Here is a 23,595-nt window from a genome sequence, read left to right as displayed (position 1 = left end):
TATTTTTCTTTCTCTCATCAAAACTCAGGTTGTGTATGAGAAAAATCTTTTACTTTTTATTTTATTTTTTAAAAAATATATATATATATATTTCATACAAATATTATATTCATTTTGTAGGGAATTAAAAATAAGAATTTTGATATATATATATATATATATATATATATATATATATATATATATATATATATATATATATAAGGTATGAAATTTAATAAATATTAAAAAAAACTAAAAAAAAATATTGAACAATCACACGAGGAGAGAGAGTGAGGGATAGACTCCCCTCAATTTTTCCCTCACCCATGATATGGTGTTCCAGGGTAGGGGAAGCTTTCTGTCACTCTTTTCTCTCAGCACACCGGGCCTTAGCTGTAGACTCACTGTGTGCAAACTCGCAAACTTATTTCTCCCCAAATCAACCAAATCTTGCCTCACTTCCCTCTAATCAAAGATCTAGCAATGTTGGTTCAATAGTAAAAAAGCTGAACCAGTCTCGATTTTGGATCGCATGGTTGATATGTCGACTCTACTGAGGTATTGGATAATGAATACTTGGTTAGACCTCTCTTTGGTACTTTCCCGTTGTATTATATTTTTAAAATAATTATAAAATAACAAGCAACAAGAAAAACGCAAATATGAAAACCCTTGTAGCTATTGGAGCTAACTACATTTTGGGCTTTCAGCCTAGGCCTCAATTGCCTCTACCCAACAACCTTAGCAACTTCATGGGGCCAAAGTTGTTAATAACTTGCAATTTGGATAAAACCGAATTGTCTAATCGGATGATTTGAATTGGATTATTTGATTCGGATATTCGTATTTTTAAATTGGTTTTACTAAAAATAAAAATTCAAATAGATTAGAAATTTTCACCTAATAAAAAACGTTAATGTCTCTCTTCTAAAAAAATTATCTGTAAAAACTATCCCTTGTGACTTAGGAAAGAAAAACTATCCCAACTTGTATATTTCATAGCATCTAAGGGAAATAACCACATTATAGAAATTGTCCTAAGGCCACACTAATGTAGGTATAACGTAGGTACATTATAGAAATATGTACTAATGCGCATTATGCATGTAATGCAAAGGCTATGATCTTACATTCTTCTTAAAGTGAGATGCATATAATACATATACATGAAAGGTCCCTAATTCTTTACACTAGTAAACTAAATCATGAAAAATATCTGAAAAATCTAGCAACTATATCATCAAGTTCACATACCAACTGATCATCAAGAACAGCATGCACAATATCTAAAGCATGGAAACCAAACTACAAATAATGGAGTTGCTTTTTTGGTTTTTGTCTTTTCCTCTGATCCTTCAGCCTCTGCTGGTGGTGGTGGTGGTGGTGGTCCTTGCTTTGGTTCTTCTGGAACTCCAGTCGATGAAGCCACACTTAATGTTTTAGGGAAAAAGATCAGATTTTTAATAGTGAGATCAAATCGTAAATATTGATGTATATATCTGAATGCTCATATTCACAAATGTTTATTAAATTTGAAACAGCTTACACTGGAAACACAAAAGATCTTGAACTGCTGTCTGTAGAAAAACAAGAAGTATGCTCATCAGCATCAGACTGGCAATCTTCTTTGTGTTCTGAATTTTTGGGTTCATGTTCATCTAGCATGTTTGATCCTTGATTGTTTACTTCATTAACTTGGGGTTTTTTTGTTGTGTCTGTTGTTTTATCATCCACAAATTGGGTGTCATACTCATAACCTAGGTCTAGATCTTCAAAAAGGAAACTGTCCTGGTTGTATAATCTTATGCTGCCCATGGGAATGCTGAATAAAGACTCGTTTGAAGCCATGCTCCAATCACCTGGAGTAGTGGATTTCTTTCTTGTAAAGACATGAGATGGGATTCTATATTTGGGGGTTTCTTGACGTTCCATTAATTGGATAGGAGGGATTTCAGAAATATGATCATTAGGTGGTGGGGTTGATGGGGAGTGATTTGATTCCACATTGGGTTTTTCTAATTGATCATCAGCTTTTAGCTTAAAAGATGATTTATCATGTTGAGTTTCTAAATCTTGAACGGGTGAAGAATCAGATAAGATGGAGGAAGAGTAGGATGCGAAGGAAAGAACCTTTTTGTCTGAATCAAATTGAATAGATTCATCATTGACAATGGCAGGATTTGCAATCGATTCATTACCATTGCTTGTGGTTGCATGCTCTGATTCCAAGTCCTCAGATGTCTGTTTTGACTTATCTAAAGATCCCATATCATGCTACTCATATATCTGCATGGGATTAGATATGAACATTTCTGTTAGGATTTAGAAATCCTAACTTATGATTCATTTGAATCATTTAAATTGATGATCTAAGCAATATATAGAAATTCTAGAACAAATTCAAACGAGAAGAATGTAGAATAGAAGAATCACACGTTCATGACTAGTGATACACAAACTAAAATAGATCAACGTAACAACAGTTAGCTTTCACTCTTCCCTTTTTAATTCCTTCTATATCAAATCTTTGCAAGCTCATAAGGTATAAGTGAAAAAAGGCAAACCTGAAAGCAGAGAAGCCAGCTCTAGACACAGAATCCCAAAGTTAGGTTTCTTTTGCATTTTCTATCTCTTTTATTGATTTACTCTACGAAAGGGGGAATTCAATCATACAGATAAACACATAAATCTGAATAATTCATGACCAAATAATACAGATGAGTCAAATTCGAGAACACAGTGAAGTCTTTGACATTGTTTACCCTACGAAGCAGATAGAGATTAAAGGAACCCGTGGACATCCGGCCTCCGCTACCTGAAACCTAGGTCATGAAATCAGCAAAGCCTTCCATCTCGGGTCGATTTATGGAATCGTATCGATTAAAAATCAGAATTGCTGCGTGGTGGTGAGGGAGAACAGAGCGAGAACGATGATGGGGAAATGGAATAACGAGATCCCCGGCGTCTCCCTTACCCCGGTGATCTTAATTCTAAAGTGACGAAATTTTCTTTATGAATTCGTGCGCGCCATTATTGCCTTCAGACGATAAATTAACATTCACTATATTTTCCTTTCTTCCCCTCATCTTTTCGCCCGTTACAAATACGAACTCTCCACTTAGAAATTAAATATCCTCCTATCTTTTCTTCCTATCAATCATCCTACCAATTTAAATGATAACATGTGTCATATTAACATCCTAAAACATCATTAAATATTATATATGGTATCATTTAAATTGGCAGGAGGATATTCGGATATATGTTAGCTAATTTTGGGAAGTAAACTAAATTGTGTATGAGGGTTGTTTGCAGCAGACGAGAAACCATGTAAAGGGACAATACATCAAAATGAACGAGGGTTTAGTCAACCTGAAAGTAGGCTTCGTGTAAAGGATAATATCTATTTTACCATTCAATTATTTTGGTTTTACTTTGTCTTTGTTTTGAATATTGAAGTAAAGGTATGCAATTTTGGTGATTAATAAGGGGGTAAGTTAAATGTTTGTTGTCAAAACTATGTCGCACAAACTTGAAACATCTTTGTTTGGAAATCTTCTTCTTAGTAAATACTCTACTTGGAACGGAGGAGCTCTTCTGAAACATTCATCACATATGCTTTTTTAAATAACCATTTAAAATACAAATTACAGTTTTTGAAGGTTTTATGAAACATCTGTTGTATGGGCTAGTAGAAATATGTTTATCTCTGTAAAACCATTTACTCATTTGAAAACATTTATACAAAATTTGGTCAGCAAAACATAAATATAAGTTTAAATCCAAGCTTAAGTACGAGAGTGTTCATTATAATATCATTACAAAAGTCAAAGATAAACCATATAACATGGCCTTCTAAAATTCCAAGTATATGCTAACTAATGACTTCATCTTCAACTGTGAATACATGTTAAAATTAGACTTTGGAATGGAATTGGGTGATAGCAATAACCCAATTTCTTGGTCTAAATTCCCAAAATATTTTCAACAAATAATGGAGTTAAAAGTTGAGATAATGTTTACTCAAAATTATAACTATGAAAATGTACATACATCTAAACACAATCCAAGTTTATACTCTCAGTAAGACCTCATTCTAAAGGACAAATAATTGCTAACTTCCCACATATTACCACTAACTGCAACTCAATCCGTTGCCATTAAATCAACAAGTAAGTCATGTGTTGGACTGTTGGTGATTTTATATCACTAATGTTATTTAAGTGTAATGGGATTAATTTGTTGATCAATGTGACTTTGAAAATTATTGAACAAATTGGTATGGTGTGGAGTGCACATTTGTTTAATTTTGTCTTTGTTGAAAGTATATTGCTATTTAGGGTCGGAGCCCCTAAACCGACCGGGGTCCGGGGGCAGCGCCCCTAGGAGTGGGGTCCAAGGGGCAGCAGCCCTTGGCGGGGTCCAAGGGGCAGAGCCCCTGGCTGGATTTTTGATAAATGTACCCAGTTTTGTGATCCATATTCTAGACCCGGATTTAAGGTTGTTTATGACCATTTGTGGACAGTTTTAGGACATAAAACTGTCATGTGGCAATTTTAAGACAGAAAGTTTTTTCTGTTATATGATCATATCCGAATCTGTGGTTGGTACACTTCTTCTTCATAACATCAAAACATTCTCTCTTCTCTTTTCTCTCAATTCTGAGTCTTATCCGATTAAAGATTGGGAGTACCACCCAAATACTTTAATCTGAAAGTGAAAGCCACAATTCTCAGAATTTCCAAGTTTTCTATACCCCAATTCTAACATCATGACCAAATAGATCACATGTAATTTATTTTTATAAAATGCCCTCTTATGAATTGAATTCGTATTAAATTCTATATAGTGTCACAAATCCATTTGATATCCCACTAATTAATATTTTATTAAGTTAAATTAAGATCTACTTCTTAAAAAAAAGATTATTGTCGCCTATTATTATTTTAAAATGGTGATCTTATAATTTAAACACAAACATTTTGATGGAATTTTGTATCTCAAAATCAAGTTTTCAACTCTTAACACTTAACTCTAATTCTTAGCCCACAAATTTTAAGCCCAATTAGAACTATACTTAAGAGTTAAGTCTATGAAATAAAATACGTAACAAAAAGATAATTCTTAATAGATAATGCTAAGGTCAAAATGGTCCAAGTGGTACCTTATAACCTTATCTTAAGTGTTTGAAAGAAACAAAGAATGAAATCTTTCACCATTGAATCTCAGCAGTACTGTGTCAGATTTTGAGCTAACTAAACATGTCCGACCATCCCTATTTCTGATTTGGATTTTTGTGCAAATGAAAACATATTTACCATCTTAAATCACTTATGGACAATATAACAATCACAAAACATTTCATTACAAATTACTTGGCCTAACAATAACATCGTATGTGCATCATTTCATAGCTTAAGATCCTTTTTATACAACATTTAACAATAAACATATTACTTGCTGACCCACATCCAGAAAATTGAAAATTCGATAAACTATGAGAAGTAAGAATTTATTATTATCATCTTAATTTCAAAATACAATCACATTAATTGGCTTTTTCAGCCTACATAGAAACTCCATTACCATTAGGATTAGCGTCTATAACATTTAATTGGCCAATATCCACAGGTAACTTCTCACGTAGTGAAGAAGGATTAAGTTCCAAAGACTCCAAATGTTTCAACATACAAATGCTATCTGGAAAATATTTAATCTTTGTATCTATCAAAGTTAGCTACTGTAAACATTCTAATTGGCCAAGATCCTCGGGTAACTTATCAAGATGCTCACAACATATAATCTTGAGAGATTTCAGCTGTTTCAACACACAAATGCTGTCTGGAAGACGTTTTATCCTTGTAGATGACAACCTTAGCTTCTCTAAACATTTTAACTCGCCAAGATCCTTGGGTAACCTCTGAAGACGCCCACAAGATATAATTTTGAGAGATTTCAATTGCTTCAACATACAAATGCTATCAGGGAGACATTTTACCTTTGTAGATGACAACCTTAGCTTTTGTAAACATTCTAATTGGCCAAGATCCTTGGGTAACTTCTCAAGACGCCCACAAGATATAAGTTCAAGAGATTTAAGATGTTTCAACATACAAATGCTATCGGGAAGATGTCTACCTTTTGTTGATGACAAAACTAGCTCCTCTAGACATTCTAAGTGGTCAAGATCCTTGGGCACCTCTGGATAGCTTTTGAGTATAAGCTTTCTTAAACGTTGTAACCCACAAATGCTTTCTGAAAACATCTCAAGGTTTGTGCAAGCACAAAGGCCTATAGAAATAAGTTTCTCAAGATTTCTAGTCAATAAGGGTCGATCTTCTTTATATAGGCATGTAAACTGAAACTTTGGTGAATTATTGTCGGGATGAAATGGGCATCTTTCTAGGGACTTTGAAATTAGATGTAACTCAGCTAAAGGATCAACCTCAAGTGATTCATCCATACTACAAGAAGTATCATCCTCTATGCGAAACAAAAAAGATTTAAACCTCAAGCAACCACTTAAGTCTAGGTAGACAAGCTTTTGTAGACATCCAATGGGAGCGTGAAGTTCTACCAAATTACGACATTCTTTAAGATCTAACTTCTCGAGATTTGGAGTGAGTCGAAGGTCAAGGCTTCTTAGCTTTGAATGGCTAATGTTGAGGGATGTTAGCTTTTGACATTCATTAGCCATGTGAAGTTCTTCAAAATCATAGCAATTTTCAAGATTTAAATACTCGAGATTTGGAGTAACCCCGATGTCAAGGGTCCTTAATTTTGACATAGTGAGTTTGATGGATTTGAGATGTAAACATCTACTTGGCATGTGAAGTTCCACCAAATCGGCGCATTCATCAAGATTTAACCTCTCGAGATTCAGAGCCATCCTGAGGTCAAGGGTCCTCAACTTTGACTTTGTGAAGTTGAGGTATTTAAGCTTTAGACCTCCATGGGGCATATGAAGTTCTACCAAATGATAACATCTTCCAATATCTAACCACTCAAGATTTGGAGTCAGCCGAAGGTCAAGGGTCGTCAACTTTGAACGATAAAGGTCAAGGTATTTGAGCTTTTGACATTCGATCGGCATGTTAAGTTTTACCAAATCACCACATCCTCCAAGAATTAACGCCTCGAGATTTGGAATCAACCCAAGGTTAAGGGTCCTTAACTTTGAGTAATTGAGGTCAAGGAATCGTAGCTTTTTTAGAACCTAACATAAGAAAAAAAACAATATGAAAATTGGTGTAATAATGAAGTGGCGAGTGTATGGCATTAGAGAATCCATGATGCATAGTTTAATTAATCAGAGAGTTGAAATTCAATAGATCAAACTTTATCATTGTGGGATGACATGTTGTCGTTCAATGGTCATTGAACTTTTCAACGGAAAAAACAACTTTTTAAATTCTAAAAAACATGTTTCGTTAAACTTTGTACAGTTCAATGCATTGTAGAAAATTTTTGATAGATTCGTAACGAGAGTAAAACGATGATATGCCAATCTATTAATTCAATGCATTACAGATGCCCTTATAAAGAACCATGAAAAAACAATCAATTAACCATAATGCTACCTTTCTTTCTCCCCCTTCCAAAAGTTGTGATATTCCACTTTCAGACATTGAAAGTGCAACAAGATTGTCTGCTTCAAATGTTTTGGGTAAAGACGTAAACGGGTAATGGTTCCAACGCAGATATCGTAAAGATTCTGGGAGATATGGGCTGAACGTATTAAATATCCAATTCCATTGAAAACAGCTAATCCGAGTTCCTTCGTCAAGAAATCCCGTAGACACATCAAGAAATCTAAGTTCCTTCATCTTTCTGAGGCCTTTCATAACAATTTCAGGTTCGGGTCCCCATGTGTAGAGTTGTATACATCTTGTTGCCTCGGTTCCCTGCAATCCAAAAAGCAGCCACCATACATGAAAATTGGCACATAACAAGTAAATAAATATGTTACTTTTTCTATATCTTACAAATAAACTTAATCCTTACCATGTTATTAACCAATATGTTTTCAATTTCAGCGTCAATCCACAATCGGCTATGTTTATTAGGCATATCTGGGTGCGAACGACGAACAATATTCTTGCCCATTTCTTCAAGATGGTCATGCATCCCCACACACTCACCATCATCAGAATGATGATAAAAAGTTATGAGAGATTTTTGCTCCAAAACTCTTAAACCATTTTTAGCATGAAAGCCACAACTTTCAAGCGCTTCGATAACCAAGTCTTTTCGCTGGCCTTTAAGTATGCATGCCACATCTAGGAATATTTCCTTGTAATCCTGCTCTAGACCGATATAACTTAATTCCAATTGTTTTAGAGTTTCTGTTAACGGAATTGTTTTCAATCTGTCTAGAGCGTCTATCCATTCACTATCATCTTTACCACAGAGAAACGATCCCAAAACTCTAATAGTTAAGGGAAGACCATCAGCATAACTTACTACTTTCCCTGATAACTCTTCATACCCTGGAATTGGAATCTCTTTCCCAAATGCATACCTACTAAAAAGGCAAGTTGCTTCCTCAACCGATAACATATCGACATTACGAATCAACTTCACTCCATATGCTACCAACACTTGTTCATCTCTTGTGGTAATGATAATTACACTTCCTGGCTTAAACCAATTAGGCTCACCTGCTAACGCCTCAAGTTGATCTATATTGTCCACGTCATCTAGAACAACAAGAATCTTTCTACTTGACATCATCCTCTTCATCATGGCTTTCCCATCAAAAACATTATTTTCGCTGATGTCTTTATCATTCAAGACATCCGAAACGATTTGGTTTTGCAAAAAGTTCAAACCGGAGGAAGAAGCGTTTGAAACTTCCCTAACATTCTCAACGAAACTTTTGCCTTCAAACTGAAAGGATATTTGATCAAAAACAGCTCTCGCCAAAGTTGTCTTCCCACCACCTCCAATCCCCTTGATCCCAATGATGCGGACATCATTACAACCGGTTCCTAAAGATGATACAACATCCTGGATACGGGTCTTCATGCCTACTAATTTCTCATCTATGATATAATTTATGGAACGTAACTCTAGTGAAATCTCTTCAACAATCTTTTGGATGAATTTAGCTTCATGCCTGCATTTTAAAGAAGACTCGGTTAGCCGATAGCTCAATCGCGTGACCAATTACATCAGATCCATGACACACAACATGAAGTAAATACCATCTTCGTATAATCATACTGTTTCATTTTAATTTGTTGTAAAGATCGACTAGGTTATAGCTAAAACGTACATGAGATGCCATGAGTGACCTTTGTAAATATGGATTAGAAAGAAACATAAGGAAGGAATAGGAATTACCCATCAACAGTGTTCTTCAACTCCCACCCAGCCTCATTAGCTGCTTCTTTCATAGCTTCTCTCCATTTCCCAGCAGCCTTTTCCTTTTTAAGACTGGCAAAAGCTTTTTTAACTTTCCCCTTTTGTTTACGGACCTCTCTGGGTTCCACATCATAGAAGACGGGGAAAGCAGTATGCTCTTTAGTCTTGTGACACTCCATTATCTTCACAAGCTCATCCAAGCACCAAGATGAAGAAGCATAGTTCTTGGAGAAGACAATGATGTAGAATTTTGAGTCTTCAATGGATCCATTGAGCTCATCAGTGATGTTTTTTCCTTTCTTGATTCTCTCAGTGTCCTTATAAGTGTAAATGCTTTTGTGCTTGAGAGCATGATAAAGATGATCGATGAAATTAGAACGAACGTCTTCGCCACTAAAACTCAAAAATACATCATATTTAAAGCTCTTGGGAATGACTGGAGTTGAAGAAAACGCCATTGAAGGTATGTTTGAAAAATTAATAGAATTGAATCTTTGTTGAGGAAAGTTTATGCGAAAGCGATTTGCAAAGAAATTTGGATGAGATGTGAAGAGTATTACTAAGAATGAAGTCAACGGTTCTAGCCCAGTTAAAGAGAAGATTCACATGGTGTATGGAAAAACTTTGGCATTAGGTGTAGAAAGAAAAGCTTCTTTATTGATAAATTATTATAATATTAGCAAAAAAAAAAACCCAATAAAACAGGTAATCATACATGTTACTTGAATCATTTCGTGTTTGCAATATGAGACTTGGATATAATAATAATAATAATAATAATAATAATAATAAACTAAATATAAATGTGAAAATAAAAAAAAAACGTTGAATTTATAAGAAAATAAAAAAAATAATGAATTATTATAAAGAAAATGTTTTTTTTTCTTTTAAATTTAAACAAATAATTTAAATAAATAATAATAATAAAAAACTAATGAGCTTTAATTTTGTAAATTTTGAAATTAAAAAATAAATTTATTAATGAAACTGATATCCATTTATTACTATGTTTATTGTAATTATTATATTAAAATATTATGTGAAATTTTATAAGCTATAAAAACTTATAAAATGACATGTGGAAAAAAAATTCAAAATAACCAAAAAATGACATTCGAGAGTGTGACAAGAGGCAAAAACACCTTCATTTATTAGAAAGGATTTATTTATCCGTGCAAATAAATACGTATTTTTCCAAAAGATCAAACTAAAATCGTTATTATTCCATTTTACATTTTACATAAAAATATATTTATTTTTTTTTATTTAAACCTTTAAGTGTCGGATATCATTTTACTTTTATTCATATTTGATTGATTACAGCTTAAAATGATAAACTTCTTTTTTTTCTTCATATTTGTAGATTTCTTAGATATTGATTCATATATAATATATTCTTTTAGATCTGATTATATTATATATATATATATATATATATATATATATATATATATATATATATATATATATATATATATATATTGTATTATATTATAGTATTTCTCAGATCTATTTCACATATAATAATGAATTGTATTATTGTTCGGATCCATACGTAGTATATTATAATTTTTTTAAATTAAATATTCATAATTTTTCTTTCTTTTTTGTTTTATGTCAAAATTACTTAAAGTCAAAGGTTCATTTTCTTGATGGTTTTATTTTAATCTTCAACACCACTGTGGTTCCATACAAATGGATAATGGGGTAAGAAAGAGACAAGAGACTGCTTTCATAGAAGACCTCCAATAATAATAACAATAATAATAATAATAATAATAATAATAATAATAATAAATAGATAAATTATGCATAACCCACCTCTACATACATACATCATTCCAGAAATCAACCGTAGCATGAATAATACCTTTCAAAAGATATAGAATGCAAGAAGTAGCAATGTACTCACATTCATTTGTGTATTACAACATCCCACTTTATTTCTCTCTAATACAATCATTATAAGGCAGAAATCATGAACCTTACACCTTTAGTTTATGATTTGCCATAGCTAATTGATTTTGGAGCACATATATTTGCTCCCTTTGAACGTAAAACAGTGCAAATGAAAAGGGAATGCTAACATATTTTAACAGAAAGATGTGAGAATAAAGACTCAACTTCGATTTCATGCTCAAACTAACACTTTCTGTATCAGTTCTTCCAGTCCTTTCTTTGAATAATATAATTCAACACAACACGATAACACACAATATACATTAAGATGCTAAACTCTTTAAATAATCAAGTCATATTCATATAATAGCCCAACAATACAGAATTCAATATCAAAACATCAAGAGATTTGACGAACACTGTACTATGAATTCTTCAAGAAACACCCGAGTCAAGACATAAAACAAGACTCCAAGCAAAACAGATACAGGAAGAGCAGGCAGAGCTTTTTGATACAAAGCAAGAAGAATAAGAGTGATACCAAGACCTGCAATAATGGCAAGATAACACGCATAAACTGTCATGAAATCATACATTGCAGCCCTCCCTACCAACACACTGTAGAAGATGAAGTCCCCTAAACCAAGCTTTATAGCACCCGATGCACCCAATCCAATCCCTTCAAGAACCATGTTCTCACCCAATGGCTCCATCAATGGAGCCCTGAGCTCATCACCCTGACCTTGTTCAACATTGGCTATACTTACCTCATTTTGAGAGCTTTCAATGTGTGATTCGGGGTTAACAGGCTCTCTCCATACTCTTCTTTGAACAATGGTAGTGTTTCCATGATCGATTATTGGTCTAGCTTCATAAACGAGAGCAGGGATGTCTTCGTCTCTTGATATAGCGAGCTCGACTAATAACCTCAATGGACCAACGGGTAACAAAACAGCAGCAAGATCGTATAAAGCCATGGCAACCAAAAGGACCCAAGTGGTCCATTCAGGGAGCATTGTAAACCAATAAGCAGTCAAAACCCCAATAATCACCATGTAGGATTGAGTCAGAAAGATGGGGATTTTCGACATGAAAACCGCGAGAACGCCAACGATTGTGAAGTTGAATAATAACAAGACGTAAGTGAAACAATCAATGGCGAAATTGAAAACTTGGATTAAGAAAAGGGCAATTTCACCACCCATGAACCCTAACACCAGGAAAGCGGAGAAACCCATGTAATATTTTAAGAAGCCTGTGCACCTGAAGTAGAAAAGGAGTACCAGTAGGAAAGTGACGAGAGTAACGACAGTGACGAATACGAGGGAGTTTAAGAGGGCGCCTTTGAATTTGTCCCATTCTGTATCAGATGTGGTTTCGTCGTAAGCTATGGTGGCTATGGTGGTGAATGAAGGAGAGCTTGATGAGTCGGCATCCAATATAGAGACTAAGATGACCACTAAGAACATGCAGATTGAAACTGGGGTTATGATTCTGATGATTTCTTCGCCTAGAGAATGAAGAATGCCTTTGGGCCTTTGAGATTGGTCCATAATCTGATTTGGGTCTCAGTAGAAACAGAGCTTTTGAGGGTTCCAAATAGGAAATCTGATGAAAACTGAATCAGAATGGGGATAAAGTTACATGGGTGTTTGTGAGATTGGGGGAGACTCTAGAGTCGAGACTCCAGAGAGACCTGAAATGCTCGATTTTTCCTTTACCTGATTGAAACTGAATCCCTCATTTCTTTGGTGGTCGTAATATTAAGTGGGTGGTTTACGGGTTCAAATACGGGTCTGATCGATTTTTATTTGGTTGTAATGTAAAGTGATAAAAACACTTACGACAATTAGACAACCTCAATTTAGAGCCACTTAAACTAAGGATGAGTATATGGACCAGGGAACCGGCCGAAATTGGTACCAGAACCGAAAAATGATGGAACCGGGCCGGGACGGATACTCTATTATTGTCGATTTTTGAAACCGGAAACCGGTCATTGGAACCGGCCCAAAACCAAGAACCGAACCAGACCAAAAATAACCCATGTCTGTTGGACTTCTAATGGTTCTTGGAGGCCTCAAAAAAACGATAAATATAAAGAGGAGGATGTGTGAGAATGTGAGGTAAAAATGCATGGAAACGAGACCTCGTTTTTACATGTTACGTGTCTCTTTCTTCGCTCAAAAAAGGGTACAAGTTTTGGATATTTATCATTTAAATGTAATTGATGCGCCACTTTTCTAACATTTAATGTCATATTCATACCCCCCCCCCCCCCCCCCGCTTTTCTACCATTTAAAATCCATTTAAAGGTGTTCTAGAGTGCTATTTACAAGTCATTTTAGTCAGACTCAAATTTAGATACATCAAAAACTTCACCCAATCTCCAAAACTTTACAGTTTACTTTAATTACATTAACATAAAACACTTGTATCTATATCCAAATAGGATAATATCACTAATTACATGTTATACACAACTTGACAATAATTACATGTTATACACAACTTGACAGTAATAACGTTTTTCTCAAAACACATTGCTATTTCTCGAGCACCGGTTTCAACATCGAAGACCCGACAAAAATCGAAACCGGAATCGGTGGTCCGATTCGGTTCGGTTCTAAATTTCAACCAACTTCGGTTTCCTTACGTTGGGCGTACGTGGCCTTGACCAAAACCATAATATTTAGGGTTTGCATCCTATTTAAGCCTCATTATAGCCTCAAAACCCTTTCATTCATCAACCCCAATCCTCCAACTCGACCCTAGCTAACCCTGATCTCTTGAGTGAAGCAATCTTGACCCTGAGTGTACATTTTGGTGTTCTTAAATGAGGAAGAAGGAAGAGGAAACCATCTTAGAAGAGTGAAGCACTTTGGATCTAGAATCGAATCATCATTTGATGTCATTTGAAGGTAAAAAGCTTTAAACTTGATGAAGTTATGCTTAGATCTAGTTTATCCATGGGTTGTTGTTCATTTTGGTTCCATAAGTTTGGTATTATGAGTATGCGTTACTCTAATTTATATAAGCTATATTTTCAGATGTTTTGGAGTGTTTATGTAACAACTCAAATTTTTCAAACAAATTTTTCATTTTTAAAACATAAATGTTTCCATTAAAAAAACAAGGCATAAATAGTTTAATTATTCAGTCAATACAATTATTCAAACTCCCAAGATCATAAAACAATCTTCAGTGTGTATCGATCATGCCGGCGCCTTTCCACGGTCCTCGCTAGTACCTGAAATACATACACAACAACTGTAAGCATAAATGCTTAGTGAGTTCCCCAATATACACTTACACACATACGCCTTTCCAGGCCCTGACCTTCCGGTCCTCAATACAACGCCTTCCGGCCCATAACATAATCGCCTTCCGGCCCACATATCATACATAGCACATATAACAATTTACTTACCACATATAGCATACATATCACATATCATATCCGACCTTCCGGTCACACAGTCAAACCCTTCCGGGTACAGTGTAGTGAGAAGACTCACCTCGTATATGCTGAAAGCTAGCAACTCCTGAAATGACTCGTGCACAACCGACGAGCTACAACCTCCCTATAACATTACGTAACTCATTAATACTTATCTCTTCTAAGTGTGACTATCCCTAAGAAGTCAGACTTAGGTCAACTCTTAGTCAACGGTCAACGGTCAACGGTCAGCTCAACCGGACTCGGCGAGTACCATGGCGACTCGGCGAGTCTAGACGTCTTCCAACTTTCTGAGATTCCTTATCTACTCGTCGAGTACCCTCCTCGACCCGACGAGTTACTCCTGGAAGAATCGCGGGGCCACCCCGACTCCACTCGCCGAGTCTGAAGAACAACTCGGCGAGTCCCAGTAGATCTTCAAGCTACTCGCCGAGTCTGAAGAACAACTCGGCGAGTCCATGCCATGCAGACGAGTAACTGCTTCCTGAATTACGTATGGTCCCAAGGTATACAACCATGGGGCCCTCTGGACGTCTAAACATCTCATTACTGGGGTAAAAGCGTTTGGGTAATAACATAATAACCCATCTAATCACTAAATGGGTTTCATAAACCCTAAACTCACATACACATCAAAATAACAGATTTGGTCCGAGTATTACCTGAAAACGCACTCTCTGTGTCCCCCAAATCTCAGGACTCAATCCTCCTTGATATTCCGTTAGCCAAATCCCTCTTCTTCTTGCCTAACCAATTCTTCCAAATTCCAAAAGCTTTCTCTCCTGCTCTAGACGTTCACAGCGATTAAGGTTCTTCTCAATCGACCAAAAGACTGAAAATGACGGCCTAAGAGGCGTTAAATACGATCCCAAACTGAACGGTTAGGGTTTCTGCTGAACAGCGTCGACTCGCCGAGTCCATATCTGGACTCGTCGAGTCCAGTCGCGGACCCGCGACCAAATCTGCGACCCTACTCGGCGAGTCTAGGCTCCAACTCGCCGAGTCCCCCCTTAAATCACCCAAAAACATAATTTAATAATACCTGAGATTTCGGGCTGTTACAACTCTCCCCTACTTGGATTAGACTTCGCCCTCGAAGTCTCACTCTGCAAATAGTTCCGGATGCTGCTCCCGCATTTCGCGCTCCGGTTCCCAAGTCATTTCTGATCCCTTACAGTGTTGCCATTGAACCAACACCAGAGGTACTTCCTTGTTCCTCAGAACCTTGATCTTCCGATCCCTGATCGCCACTGGTCTCTCCGCGTAATTCAGGCTCGCATCCACCTGAATATCCTCCAATGGAACCACTGCCGACTCATCGGCTATGCACTTCCTCAACTGCGATACATGAAAAGTGTCATGGATCTGACCCAACTCCGCTGGCAACTCCAACCGATAGGCTACCCGGCCTACCCTTGCAACCACACGAAATGGCCCAATATACCGGGGCCCCAACTTGCCTCTCTTCCTGAACCGAATCACTCCTTTCCAAGGAGAGACCTTCAGTAGAACGAAGTCGCCGACCTGAAATTCAAGTTCGGATCGGCGCCTGTCTGCATAACTCTTCTGTCGGCTCTGGGCAGTCAATAATCTTTGTCTCACTTGTTGAATCTGCTCTGTCGTCTGGAGTATGATCTCCGTGCTGCCCATCACTCTCTGTCCCACCTCTCCCCAGCAAATGGGAGTCCGACACCTCCTACCATACAACAGCTCGAAAGGCGGCATACCAATGCTCGAATGATGGCTGTTGTTGTAGGAAAACTCCGCCAATGGTAAATACGCATCCCAACTACCCCCGAAGTCTAACACACACGCTCGGAGCATGTCCTCCAGTGTCTGAATTGTCCGCTCGCTCTGACCGTCTGTCTGAGGATGGTATGCGGTACTAAAATGCAACTTAGTACCCAGCTCCTCATGGAATTTCTTCCAGAACCTGGAAGTGAAGCGCACATCACGGTCTGACACAATCGAGATCGGCACCCCGTGCCGAGATACCACCTCTCTCACGTATATCTCCGCCAATTTCTCCGCCGAAGAACTCTCACTGATGGCAAGGAAGTGTGCACTCTTTGTCAACCTATCCACTATCACCCAAATTGCGTCAACTCCTCTAGCAGTCCTCGGCAATTTGGTGATAAAATCCATAGTAATCTGTTCCCACTTCCACTCGGGGATCTCCAATGGCTGTAACTTGCCATGCGGTCTCTGGTGCTCAGCCTTAACCCTACGGCAGGTCAAGCATCTCTCAACGAACCATGCCACGTCCCTCTTCATACAGGGCCACCAATATTCCTTCCTTAAATCCAAATACATCTTTGTAGCACCGGGATGGATCGAGAATTTCGACCTATGAGCCTCTTCCATTAACGTAATACGCGTACCGCCCACGAACGGTACCCAAATCCGACCCTGAAACGTCATAAGGCCTCGACTATCCTTGACAAACTCTGAGATTAACCCCACAACCCGCTCTTTCTTCTGCATTTCTGGTCGCACAGCCTCAGCCTGTGCCCTACGAATATCATCCAATACAGGAGTCATCACGGTCAGTCTCAAGCACACATCTCGCAATGGAGTGCTCTCCGCCCTGCGGCTCAATGCATCGGCTACCACATTAGCCTTGCCTGGGTGGTACAGGATCTCACAATCATAATCCTTGACCACATCCAACCACCTCCTCTGACGCATATTTAGGTTGGGTTGATCCATCAAATACTTCAAACTCTTATGGTCCGTGTATATCGTACATCGAACCCCATACAAGTAGTGACGCCAAATCTTGAGAGCGAACACTACTGCCCCCAACTCTAAATCATGCGTGGGATATCTCGCCTCATGAGGCTTCAGCTGCCTCGACGCATAAGCTATCACATGACCCCTCTGCATCAACACTGCACCCAATCCCGAATTCGATGCGTCGCAATATACCACGAAATCTTCCATCCCTTCTGGAAGAGCTAATATCGGGGCTTCGCACAATCTTTGGCGAAGTGTCTCAAAGGAGGTCTGCTGCTCGGGCCCCCATGAGAACGTAACACCCTTCCGGGTCAATCTGGTGAGTGGCACAGCGATCTTGGAGAAATCCTTGATAAATCTCCGATAATACCCTGCCAACCCAAGGAAACTTCTGATCTCAGAGGGTGACTTCGGCACCTCCCAACTCATCACCGCCTCAACCTTGGCCGGATCGACCAATATCCCTTTCTGATTAACCACATGTCCTAGAAACTGGACCTCCCGCAACCAGAATTCACATTTGGAGAACTTTGCATAAAGTTTCTCCGACCTCAATACCTCAAGGACCTCCCTCAAATGCTCCTCATGCTGCTCTCTCGATCTCGAATACACCAGAATGTCGTCGATAAATACGATCACCGACCGATCCAACATCGGCCTGCATACCCTGTTCATGAGATCCATGAACACAGTCGGGGCATTGGTGAGTCCAAAAGGCATCACCACAAACTCATAATGCCCATATCGCGTCCTAAACGCTGTCTTCTGGACGTCTTCATCCCGTACTCTCACCTGATGGTAACCTGACCTCAGATCGATCTTGGAAAACCAAGATGCTCCCTGCAACTGATCGAATAAATCATCGATCCTCGGCAACGGGTAACGGTTCTTGACCGTTAGCTTGTTCAACTCCCGGTAATCAATGCACATCCGGTGTGAACCATCCTTCTTTTTGACGAACAGAATAGGTGCTCCCCATGGCGAGCTGCTTGGCCGAATGAATCCCTTCCCCAACAACTCCTGGAGTTGCGAGGACAACTCTTGCATCTCTGGAGGTGCAAGACGATAGGGCACTTTAGCAATAGGTGCTGCCCCCGGAACCAGATCAATACTAAACTCTACTTGCCTCACAGGCGGTACTCCCGGCAACTCCTCGGGAAAGACATCTGAAAATTTGCGCACCACCGGAACTTCCTCAACTGACTTCGGTTTCTCGGAAACCTCCCGCATATCCATCACATACGCCACAAAACCTTTACAGCCCTGCCGTAGACACTGCCTCGCCCTAGCGGCCGAACAAAAAGCTGATCCCGAACGGGTACCCTCGCCGTACACCGAAAGAACTCCCCCTCTAGGGTCTCGTATAGTCACCAACTGACGCTCACAGTCGATGACAGCGCCGAACCGGCTCAGCCAGTCCATGCCTACGATGACACAGACATCCCCCATCGCGATAGGAATCAGATCAATCGGGAATCCAACCCCGAAAATCTCTAGTACACATCCCCGAAGAACCTCCGTAGCACAAATCACCTTCTCGTCAGCTATAGAGACTCTCAAAGGTCGACTCAACGACTCACGACTAACGCCAATATGCTGACTAAAGGCTAAGGACACAAAGGACCTACTCGCACCCGAGTCAAATAACACTAAGGCAGGCACAGAGTTCACAAGGAAAGTACCTACGCATATAATAACATAAGCATAACATCTTGACATTAAAAATAAATACATGAATTACAACATACCTGCCACAACATCGGGCGCAGCGCGGACCTCCTCCGCAGTCAGCTGAAAGGCTCTCCCACGAGCCCTCGGGGCCTCGACCTTCACCGGTCGAGTCTCAGTAGTCCTGGCAACAGGTGCAGATCCCTGACGAAGCTGAGGGCACTCGGCCTTCCGATGGCCGGTCTGGTTGCAATGAAAGCAAACCATAAATCCCTTGGGACACTCCCTAGCAATGTGTCCCTCCTTGCCACACTTGTAGCAAGCACCGGCTCGACACGCCCCATCGTGACCCTTACCGCACTTTACGCAAGTGCGGTTCTTCGAACCTCCCGTCCTCGAATCGGCGGACTTGATCCGCTTGGCTGCCGGCTGAGACTGAGCCGGTCGTCGGTCTGCCTGCTGAGACTCGGCCTCCTCCCTGGCCTGAGTCTCTAACTCGATCTCACGCTTCCTGGCATTCGCCTGAAGCTCAGTAAAAGTATGGTAAGTGGAGTTTGACACAAACTCCCGGATCTCCCTCCTCAGAACGCCTAAGTACCGGCTCATCCGAGCCTGCTCTGTGGCCACTAGCTCGGGGCAAAACATCGCCCTCTCATGGAACTTCCGCGTGATCGCCGCCACCGAATCAGTACCCTGCTTGAGGGTTAAGAACTCCTGAACCAATCGTTCCCGCTCCACTGGGGGAACGTACTCATCCCTGAACATGGTAGTGAACCCCTCCCATGTCACTGCCGCAGTCTCTGCTAAAGTGAAGTTCGCCGTCACGAACTTCCACCAGTCCTTGGCTCCCAGACGGAGCTGGTTCAAAGCGAACTGTACCCTCAGGTGCTCCGGGCATGAACAAGTGTAGAAGCACCCCTCTATATCTGCGATCCACCTCATCGCAGCAATCGGATCCTGCGTCCCATCGAACTATGGTGGCTTCGTGTTGCTGAACTCTCGGAACAGCAATGAATCACCCCCCTGTGGCCTAGCAGCGGCCACAGCTGCGGTAGCTGCAGCGGTTGCAGCCTCAGTCAATGCGGCGTACCGCTCGTCGAACGTCTCCATCAGGGTGGTCTTGATAGACCCAAACATCTCCGGGATCTCAGCCCGGATCGCCGCCGCCACCTCCTCGTGGATCATCTGACGGATATCCTCGTCACTCACACCGCTCGTACTTGCCCCGTGCCGCGGTCTAACCATGATATCTCTGAAATACAACATAAAACTATCAGAGATTCTATCAAGTGTAATTGCACTCGATAACGCGACCCTACCCCGTCCCCGATATCCAGGGATTCTTACTTGGGTCTCCCACTGACCCGGTGCCCTCGGTAGTACGGGCCCAATACTACCGACCACACCGCATCAGTGTTCATCCCAGGTCCTCCTCCCCAAACTTCGGATAGTGAGTACTCTACTTCTGATATGCACTATCTACCCGCATACTAGCAAAGCATCTCATATAAGCAACTTCCCTAGACTAAGGCATCACAAATCAGGCCACTCTAGTCCTATCATGAATACCTAGTCTTCTAGCATGCATAACAATTCATATCATATAATATTGTAAGGTATTTTGGGGATCTTTACCGTTCGGGCGCTGACTGATCGTACACACTGCTTCTTTCTTGCTTACCACAAAACCATTTACAAAAGTTTATGCCTTTATTTGAAAAGTTTCCTCAAATCCTCGGTTTGAGTTCAGTTATCCCCAAAAGGTGCACCCGAATCCCTCAAACCAAGGCTCTGATACCAATTGTAACAACTCAAATTTTTCAAACAAATTTTTCATTTTTAAAACATAAATGTTTCCATTAAAAAAACAAGGCATAAATAGTTTAATTATTCAGTCAATACAATTATTCAAACTCCCAAGATCATAAAACAATCTTCAGTGTGTATCGATCATGCCGGCGCCTTTCCACGGTCCTCGCTAGTACCTGAAATACATACACAACAACTGTAAGCATAAATGCTTAGTGAGTTCCCCAATATACACTTACACACATACGCCTTTCCAGGCCCTGACCTTCCGGTCCTCAATACAACGCCTTCCGGCCCATAACATAATCGCCTTCCGGCCCACATATCATACATAGCACATATAACAATTTACTTACCACATATAGCATACATATCACATATCATATCCGACCTTCCGGTCACACAGTCAAACCCTTCCGGGTACAGTGTAGTGAGAAGACTCACCTCGTATATGCTGAAAGCTAGCAACTCCTGAAATGACTCGTGCACAACCGACGAGCTACAACCTCCCTATAACATTACGTAACTCATTAATACTTATCTCTTCTAAGTGTGACTATCCCTAAGAAGTCAGACTTAGGTCAACTCTTAGTCAACGGTCAACGGTCAACGGTCAGCTCAACCGGACTCGGCGAGTACCATGGCGACTCGGCGAGTCTAGACGTCTTCCAACTTTCTGAGATTCCTTATCTACTCGTCGAGTACCCTCCTCGACCCGACGAGTTACTCCTGGAAGAATCGCGGGGCCACCCCGACTCCACTCGCCGAGTCTGAAGAACAACTCGGCGAGTCCCAGTAGATCTTCAAGCTACTCGCCGAGTCTGAAGAACAACTCGGCGAGTCCATGCCATGCAGACGAGTAACTGCTTCCTGAATTACGTATGGTCCCAAGGTATACAACCATGGGGCCCTCTGGACGTCTAAACATCTCATTACTGGGGTAAAAGCGTTTGGGTAATAACATAATAACCCATCTAATCACTAAATGGGTTTCATAAACCCTAAACTCACATACACATCAAAATAACAGATTTGGTCCGAGTATTACCTGAAAACGCACTCTCTGTGTCCCCCAAATCTCAGGACTCAATCCTCCTTGATATTCCGTTAGCCAAATCCCTCTTCTTCTTGCCTAACCAATTCTTCCAAATTCCAAAAGCTTTCTCTCCTGCTCTAGACGTTCACAGCGATTAAGGTTCTTCTCAATCGACCAAAAGACTGAAAATGACGGCCTAAGAGGCGTTAAATACGATCCCAAACTGAACGGTTAGGGTTTCTGCTGAACAGCGTCGACTCGCTGAGTCCATATCTGGACTCGTCGAGTCCAGTCGCGGACCCGCGACCAAGTCTGCGACCCTACTCGGCGAGTCTAGGCTCCAACTCGCCGAGTCCCCCCTTAAATCACCCAAAAACATAATTTAATAATACCTGAGATTTCGGGCTGTTACAGTTTAGAAGCATAAAAAGGTAATCTTGGACCTTAGTTTCCTTCCATGCATGAGCTAGGATGTCTTAATGAGTTAAGAAGTTAGGGTTTTTGGTATTGAGCACTTAATAGCCATGCAAGACCATAAAGTTGGAAACTTTATGGTTTAGGACATCATTTGAGGACTAGATCTAGAATTTGGACAAAAGAGATTAAGGGATTAAGCACTTAATAGGAGGAAATGATGGTTGAAACCTATGTTGGGTGTACGTTATGGTACGCGGGGAGTACAAGGTCAACAACCCATTTCTGGTCAAGGCCTGAGTACGTTGGCCGTACTCAGCTGAGTTGAATCAGTTGAATTTTTTACTTTGACCAAGTTTGACCTAAGGGTATTTTGGGTTGTAGTAGAGATTTGTCACTATCTAATGTATAGGTGACTGGTAGAGCAGATCTTCGAAGCAGTGACCTATTCGACTATTTGTTTAGATTGAGAGGCGAGTTTTTCCTCCCTGTACTTGTGGGTCGAAGGCACCAATGTCGACCCACCAGGTTATGTATCATGGTATATAGGATGTTGTTATGTTGTAGTGAACTATTAGATCTATGTCCTGGTATATAGGATGTTGTTATGTTGTAGTGATTTGTAGGTCTGCATGTTTGTATGATGACAGGTTATGTGATTATTTGTTGATGTAGAAGGGGCATGTGATCGTGTACGCCTCGAGGCAGTTGAAGCCACAATAGGCGAATTACCCCACTCATGACCTGGAAATGGGGGCGATGGTGTTTGCCCTCAAAATCTATAGGCATTACTTGTACGGAGTTCGGTGCACCATCTTTACCGATCACAAAAGTCTGAAGTATTTGATGGATCATCAAAACCTTAACATCGACAGAAGATATGGTTGGACATCCTGAAGGACTACGATTGAGAGATTTTGTACCATCCAGGGAAGGCCAACGTGGTGGCCGATGCTTTGAGCCGCAAGGCGGCGGGTTCTCCGATCGTGGACGTTTGTTTGAGGATGACGGTGGTCTCTCCATTGTTAGATATGATCAAGAAGGCTTAAGTAGAGGGTTTGAAGAAATAAAACTGGAAGATAGAGCAGATTCGAGGTCAGTTTCCCTTGTTTATATGGGATGGTTGGGGACTCTTGACACAGTGTGGTCGGGTGTGGTTATCGGTATCTGGGGGAGTGAGACATAAGATATTGGAAGAGGCACACAAATCCAAGTTCTCTATATA

General features: G+C 39.9%; 3 protein-coding genes and 1 long non-coding RNA gene across 5 annotated transcripts; all 4 read right to left on the bottom strand.

Moving 5' to 3' along the window:
* Window positions 1-1,089: 1,089 nt before the first annotated feature.
* On the bottom strand, window positions 1,090-3,011 carry LOC145103191 (uncharacterized). 2 transcript variants are annotated; one of them, XM_079040752.1, is made up of 3 exons: window positions 2,547-3,011; window positions 1,529-2,268; window positions 1,090-1,412 (listed from the first exon to the last, which is right to left on the bottom strand). In XM_079040752.1, the coding sequence occupies exons 2-3, from the start codon at window positions 2,248-2,250 to the stop codon at window positions 1,247-1,249; spliced, it is 888 nt and encodes a 295-aa protein (XP_078896878.1). In that variant the 5' UTR covers window positions 2,251-2,268; window positions 2,547-3,011; the 3' UTR covers window positions 1,090-1,246. The 2 variants fall into 2 exon arrangements, with proteins under 2 accessions (XP_078896878.1, XP_078896879.1); XM_079040753.1 differs by having other exon boundaries at window positions 2,745-3,011.
* Window positions 3,012-5,478: 2,467 nt separating this feature from the next.
* On the bottom strand, window positions 5,479-9,945 carry LOC145103190 (disease resistance protein RPV1-like). Its single transcript, XM_079040751.1, has 4 exons — window positions 9,328-9,945; window positions 7,987-9,100; window positions 7,563-7,886; window positions 5,479-7,198 (listed from the first exon to the last, which is right to left on the bottom strand). The coding sequence occupies exons 1-4, from the start codon at window positions 9,804-9,806 to the stop codon at window positions 5,720-5,722; spliced, it is 3,396 nt and encodes a 1,131-aa protein (XP_078896877.1). The 5' UTR covers window positions 9,807-9,945; the 3' UTR covers window positions 5,479-5,719.
* Window positions 9,946-11,586: 1,641 nt separating this feature from the next.
* PS2 (Presenilin-2) lies at window positions 11,587-12,990 on the bottom strand. The gene has a single exon (XM_079040750.1). It carries the CDS (start codon window positions 12,798-12,800, stop codon window positions 11,640-11,642), a length of 1,161 nt encoding a protein of 386 aa, XP_078896876.1. The 5' UTR covers window positions 12,801-12,990; the 3' UTR covers window positions 11,587-11,639.
* Window positions 12,991-20,097: 7,107 nt separating this feature from the next.
* On the bottom strand, window positions 20,098-22,097 carry LOC145100511 (uncharacterized). The gene is made up of 3 exons (XR_013705096.1): window positions 21,969-22,097; window positions 21,365-21,430; window positions 20,098-20,363 (listed from the first exon to the last, which is right to left on the bottom strand). It is a non-coding gene; the product is annotated as an uncharacterized LOC145100511 (long non-coding RNA).
* Window positions 22,098-23,595: the final 1,498 nt, after the last annotated feature.

Source organism: Lactuca serriola, chromosome 4 (assembly GCF_051521515.1).
Source record: "Lactuca serriola cultivar US96UC23 chromosome 4, Lser_US96UC23_V15, whole genome shotgun sequence".
Classification (NCBI taxonomy): Eukaryota; Viridiplantae; Streptophyta; class Magnoliopsida; order Asterales; family Asteraceae; genus Lactuca; species Lactuca serriola.
The sequence above is the reverse complement of the archived record's forward strand: the minus strand, read 5'-3'. Positions and strand labels throughout refer to the sequence as shown.